At 35.1% G+C, this 6,828-nt stretch overlaps 1 protein-coding gene across 1 annotated transcript; it reads right to left on the minus strand.

Moving 5' to 3' along the window:
* Window positions 1-595: 595 nt before the first annotated feature.
* On the minus strand, window positions 596-4,339 carry LOC137991557 (uncharacterized). The gene has a single exon (XM_068836629.1). It carries the CDS (start codon window positions 4,337-4,339, stop codon window positions 596-598), a length of 3,744 nt encoding a protein of 1,247 aa, XP_068692730.1.
* Between the last annotated feature and the right edge of the window lie 2,489 nt (window positions 4,340-6,828).

Genomic DNA, 6,828 nt, shown 5'->3' on the forward strand with positions numbered 1-6,828 from the left:
GCGTTTGGTTGTCTTTGATCGCCCAAAGGTGTTAGGTTCAGCCAAAGTTGACTTGCCTAGAGAAGTCAGACAGATCACTTGTATAGCTTCTCAACACTTTTATTGGTGTTCATTACATGTTTGCAGACCATGTTGGTAAGGTCCGATAATGACTTTCTATAGGTGGTCGAGACAGTTTACATTGTTGTTGTTTATAGTGCTGTCCGACCTTGCCAATGACGATGACGGAAAAATGTTTGTGAGAACTCGTTGCACCTGGATTTTCTTTCAGAGCTATAAATGTAGTTCTAGCCCTGTTTTGTTTTTTGAACATGACTCTGTTGTTTGCGTTCCGGTGAAAGCACTTCAGTGCTTTAACAAAATCTAGTTCAGCTTCTTTTTAATGGAAACGATTTCCTTTGTGAACAGTTAGCCAGGCCTCTTGCTTGCCTTAGCCTTGCACTGAAGCGATTTCGGACAGGTTTTAGTAGTATAGGGAATTGGCGGTTTCAGCACACTTTGCAAAGTGTGCTTAAACACGCCAATTCCCATGCTACTTTACATTTAATGGCTTCCATCGATGGTACATCATATGGGCGTGGTCATATGGGCGTGGTCACATGGGTGTGGTCATTTTATAGTGTCCGTATGCATAACTTGTCGTGCCATTTTTATGTATGTACCGCTTATCATCGAAGCAAGATAATGACACATTATTAAGTTCATAGCTTCCGATTTGATGCAAGTTGCTTCTAATGGTTTTCATATTATGATGCATTTGATCGTTGTTGAATAATACGTTTTTGTAATTTTCGTGTTTGATGTTCTTTTTGATGATGTTCTTTTTGATTCCTTTCGCGGTCTTTCCACATTTATCGTCGTCTTTCATATATGAATACATTTTAGATCTCAATCCAACGAATTCAGTTATTGGAATGCCTGCTGCCTCGTCTTTGAATTTGCCGATAACTTTTTTATTGATTTTATTGAAGAATGGACTGTTTTCTGGATAGTCGCTGTTGTCGAATTTGTCTTTGTCATTCCAAAAGTCTTGATACGCGTCATTGGTTTTGATTTCATAAGTCAAGCTGTCGGTGTCTGTAAATAATAATTTAGATTCACTTCCATACTTTTGTTTGATGTAATTATAATGAAAATCATACATCAACGTCTTGCTTAAGTCCAAGATACACATTCCTATATATGCCGGCCTGTTTAATGTTAGTTTTTCTTTGATTTTATGCACTGCCACAAGATTTTCATTGAATATCTTGCTACTGACGTATGTTGGTTTGCTTGTCATTTTTGTCAATTTCTTTTCATCAGTGACTAATCTTACATCAACTCTCTTTCTGATATTTTCCATTGTTTTTCCAAATACACTGTTGTTCATAAGCTTGAAGAAGTCTTTCTCGAAAGCATTTTTAGCATTGGTTCTTTTTTCTGTATTGAAATCGATGTATTCTTTCAACCATGGTGACTGATTGAACTCTAAAACTCGGTGGATTTTGGTTAATTTTAATCCGAGATCAGTGTATAATTGTAGGTTTCTATAATGGAGAACGTATTTTTCTTTATTGCTCAGTGTTGGTATTAATTTGTGAACTAAACCGGTTGACACACCATGTTTCTTTGCGATATTTTTGGCATATTCGGATAGCATATTTTCAGTCACTTTCATCTTTTCGGGCGCTAGTGGATAGTCATTATGCAAATCATGTAATTTTTTGGGATATTCCAGATCAACTTCTAGTATCAATCCTTTTTTGCTGTTTTCGTTGTATTTTGATAGATTTATGTTTTTGATCTGTTTTTCTGTCATCCATCTAAAACCACCAGTTGGCAGGTATTGTGACATAGCCCAACCATACAGATTGTTTGCATCCAGATACATGATATACTTTGAAGGTGCCTTTTCATCGTATGTTTGCATGTATTTGTTATTTGCTTTCCCATACCGGTTGGCTATGTAGCTTGTACCACCCCGCATGCCTTTTTCAATGAATTGAAACATATCAACATCAGTCATAAGTTCCAATTTCATATCAGTCATTTTCAACATAGCATCCCATGAAAGTCCTGGAGAAGTGAAATAATGACATGGATCAAGTTTGTAGTATTGCAGGCAGGTCTTTCGAAAGTTTTCAAAGACATCTGCTAACAGAAGTATGTCAGATTTGAGATACAAGTCATGATACTCACCCATATTTTTTAGATTGAAAGTGTTCCACACATTTTGAGCATGTTTGTATTGATCATCTGTTATATGTTCGTCATTCAATATGCTGTAAAATTCATTTTTTGGTGGTAGTTTTTTATTGAATTTGTCAAAGCTATCCATGAAGTCGTATGGATATACTCCTTTTTGCGACATTAAACCAAGTTTGTCCCCTTTGAATTTTTGAGAAGTATATATCAATGCTTCTTTTGGTAGGTTGCTCACCAGTTTATCCAGACTTGAGCTCATAAATTGAAAACTGTCAATAAAAGTCAGATGATTACCAAGCATAAAGGCCATATATTTTTCCATGTTGTTTGGTATAGCATTGATATTCATTTGGCACTTTTCACCTTTTTTATTTATGTATTCATGTTCTTTTACAATAGCTCCAATCTCTTGCATTATGAAATGACTGTCATACCCACGGAGATTGTGAAAGATAACTGGTATTTTACCTGTCAATGCGAAATTCAGGTTACAATCTTTATGAGCGGATCCTCTGTACTGGCCTGTTACATGGCAGTGATCTCTCACTCTCACATCATTTTTATTGTATTTTTTCTCGCATATGTGACATTTGTCGGCTTTTTGGAACTTTTCCTCATCATCTTTAGTCATTTTCAATGGTTTATTGAAACATTCTTTCATGACCTTTTTGCAATATCTGACTTCACTCAACATGGCGTTCATGAATGTGTACACAGCTTTTTTGCCTCTGTAAATTTGCAATGGTTTTGTGTATTTATCATCATAACAACAAACAACCTTGTATCCATAACCACAGTCTGTATGCTTCTGGTAAGCCTCTGTGTACGATTTATCATCATTGGGCCTGCATCCATGCATTTTTTCTGTGATGGCTTCGAAGTCTGCATATATTACGAATGGAACTGGCAGTTGTCTGTGTGGATTGTTGAATTTCAATATGTTGTTGTCTTTTGTTGGCATTTTGATCGCTTGTGCGCCATTCACTTGAAAACAGTTTTCTTTATGAGCGGTCAATACTCTTTCAGAACTAAAACACTGAAGACAATGCATGCAAAAATGTTTTCTTGATTCGTGCTTTGTTGTGTCGTACATGAATTTGTTGAAATCTTTGATCAATACATAGTGCTTGTTTTCATTTTCTGTTATGAGAAGCAGATTCATGCAATCTTCATACTTTTCTTTTGAGACATGGATGGGATATTTTTGTTTATTTTCATAACCAAAAACATTGATGTTGATCTCATTTTGCTTTTCTATTTTGTTGTATTGTTTGGTGGTCACGGGGAATTCAATTCCTTGGTAATTTAAATTGTTGACAAATGCTTTGTCTGATTTTTTTATTCTTTGGGGATTTTTGTCTTGAGGATTGAGATGTCTTATGTGGCACCACCTGAAGCATTCATTATCCTCATTTTTCATGTTTATCAATCCCTTTGCACTTCTGAGTTCTGTGGGTAGTTTTATATAAGAAGATCCTTTCATTGGTTCGTATTTCACCACATTGATATACTGATTGTCAACAGATTGAACAGTCCAACCAGATCCCTCTGAAATCCACACTGCAATCTTGTTTAGTATGACTTGTTTTGACAAAGATAAAGCCAGTTCTATTTGTGTGTCATTTGTTATTGTTTGGGGTTGACTGTTGAAATACGCTGTTTTGATGATTTTTTCTTCTCGCCCTGTTTGCTTTTCAAATGTTACTCTAAGTGTTTCAACAAACTTTAGACCTTTCATTGATTTTAATCTTTTTTCGATATGGATGGCAACAGCCTTTCTTGTATTTTGCAGTTGCATAAGTGGGTCTTTGCTGTTTTTGATGTTGATTTCATAAGACTTTGTGAACCCTTTTAAAGCTTTGTTTGTTTCGTGTATTATGGTCCTCGGTAATGGAACGGGTCGTTTTTTGGTTCTTAGTGTTGGAATTGGTTTTTTGGTTCTCGGTAAAGCCACTGGTTTGTATCCATCTCGGAACTCTAATGGAGGAAGAATTATGTTTTCTTCATAATTTTGAACCATCTGTCTCACAGAGCGCCTCGGAGTTGGAATTGGTCTGCGGCGACCAGGTTGTACACCGTCGCTGGTAGTTAATTTTTGAATTATATTTATCAATTCTTGTTTGCTTAAATTTTTTAAATTCGAATGATCCATAATATTAATAGAGATATTATTTTTCATACTATATATTTATTGAATAGCGGTTTGCGTTTAAGTGTTTGATGGTTTTTTCAAAAAGTTAAAAACATGCCAACATCGGTATGTTTTTAGCTATCAATCTTGAAATCAAATTTTCTGTTTTTTACCACCATCCGGATGATCTATTTGGGCAACATAAACATGTTCCACCTTCGCAGTCTTTTCCTTCATGAAATTGTGGATTTTCAATTTCATCTTCTACTCTTAATCTTTTTACTTCATCCCACAGATATTCTATTTCTTCGTTTTTTTTATGCTTTTGGGTTTTCAAATGATTGGTTTTTCCAGCTAATTTGTAATTTTTTCCATTGTTACAAGTTTCACAAAACCAATCTGTGTTCATCATGTAAGCTGACTTTTTCTTTTTCTTTTCTTCGGGGGTTTGCTTGGCCATCTATATATATCTTATATAGTTTTTTTACGTTTATATGTTTTTAAAATATTTCATAAACTCTTCTCTGGCATCTTCAGATTCACAATCACTTTCAGGTTCATCTGGTTTGTATTTGCTGTAAGCTTGTGCCATGTCTTGCAACATGTTGTCATCTATGTCAATTGGTCGCATGACATAACTGCAAAATCCATCTGTCACCTTTACCATCAATGTTTCATTGGCATAAACCAATCTCAATTTAACGGGCGGACAAATGACAGACAACACATTGGAATCAATCAAATCTTCCAAAAACTCTTTCAATGAAGAATCGCCGATCACACAAGAAATAAAAGCGTTGAATTTTGATTCTGGGTTCATATATAATAGAACCATATTTTATTTTTATATATCATTCTTGCACCATTTTTAATGGAGCCAGAAAATTGCAATATCTTTCGAATTCTCTGTACAAAAACGTCATTTTGGCATCTATGTTGTGAAACATTCTCTTGATTTCTTTTTTTGGTCCATTTGTTTTCAATGCTTGATGCAACAATGGCAACCCTTTTGTTCGGATGTAATGCATGTAACCAGCATTTCTTACTATTATGTCGCAAATCATTTCTGTGACCACTTTTCTCACTACCATGGTTTCGATTATTTGGCTTCCTTTGAACATATATTAATGGGTTAAATTTTGTTTTTATACAGATTCTTCATCCGATGTCTCAGATTCTTGCGAACTTGAGCAGCTTTCTTCAGATATACTTTCTTGCGACGGTGACCAATCGGCATCAGAACCAGAGTCTTGATCGCTTTCATAGTAAAAACCAAACTTTTCTTCATTTTCAAACTTGTCCATATAATATAAGTATATATTTTTATTTTTTTATAAGTATTTATGCGCGTTTGTTTCACCACAATTCATATGTTTTCAATGTCTTTCAATGGTATCCAACTGTTGAAGTCATCACTGTATCCCTTCCATTTCACTAGAGCTTGTTTCTTCTTATAGTCCCTCCGAATTACTTTATCAATACGAAAAATATCCTGCTTCGCTTTTAATAATTCAGGTTCATAAAAACTGCCTTGTATCTCTTCACCTCTGAGATCTTTTAGTTTGTATGTTATTGGATTAGTGTATTGGATCTTATCAACTGTAAACACTTCTTCGGTCCAATTTGGTGTGTAACCCTTGTCAAACACATTCCGTTTATACTTCGATATTCGAACCTGGTCACCAACCTTGAATTTTGGTTTTTGTTTTAATGTTTCTGTATCACCATATAGATTGAAGTAAACTATACCTTCATTCCTCTTGTTAGATGCTTCAACGGGTGTCATCTTTATGCTTGAATGTTTTGTATTATTATACTGTTTTACTAGTTTGGGCAGCATGTCTAAATACTGTGTATTACCTTGAACAGTGAACTGTTTCCACATTTTGGATTTGATTGTCCTATTCCACCTTTCAACCACTGAGGATTTCTCCTCATTTTCAGTGGAGTACATATGTATTCCATTTTTCTCTAATAAGTCCTTCAAGTGTTTGTTATAGAACTCTTTACCCTTATCAACCCATAAATACTGTGGTTTTCTACCTTCCTTGAATATTGTTTTAAATGCTTCAGTGACAGATTCACCTTTCTTGTCCTTCAATGGGACAATCCAACCGTATTTGCTGAAAACATCAATGACCATAAGAAGATACCGATAACCTTTATTCCATTTGCTAAACTGTTGCATTTCAACTAGATCACTTGCCCATATTTCATCAATATGATTTACGATTACACGCCGCCGAGTAAAGTTGCGTCTTATAGATGCATGTAATTCATCTGCTAATTTTTCTTGCCAGTTACCCGACGGCTTTTTCCGTTTTTTGAAACTCCAAGACCTAGTTTCTGCTTTGTATTGATAACATTTCTTGCCAACCAATGCCCCCATTGTCTTTCATTATACGGTACGTTGTCTAAAGCTTGGACCATTTTCCTATCTGCTTTGTTTTTACATTTCCTATCATCCTTACATACTGAATAATCAACATCGTGTTGCATTGCTATTGCAT

Source organism: Montipora foliosa, chromosome 2 (genome assembly GCF_036669935.1).
Source record: "Montipora foliosa isolate CH-2021 chromosome 2, ASM3666993v2, whole genome shotgun sequence".
NCBI classification, from domain to species: Eukaryota; Metazoa; Cnidaria; class Anthozoa; order Scleractinia; family Acroporidae; genus Montipora; species Montipora foliosa.

Coding starts and splice junctions, on each gene's coding strand:
- LOC137991557 (XM_068836629.1), bottom strand. CDS start 4,339: ATGGATCATTCGAATTTAAAAAATTTAAGCAAACAAGAATTGATAAAT.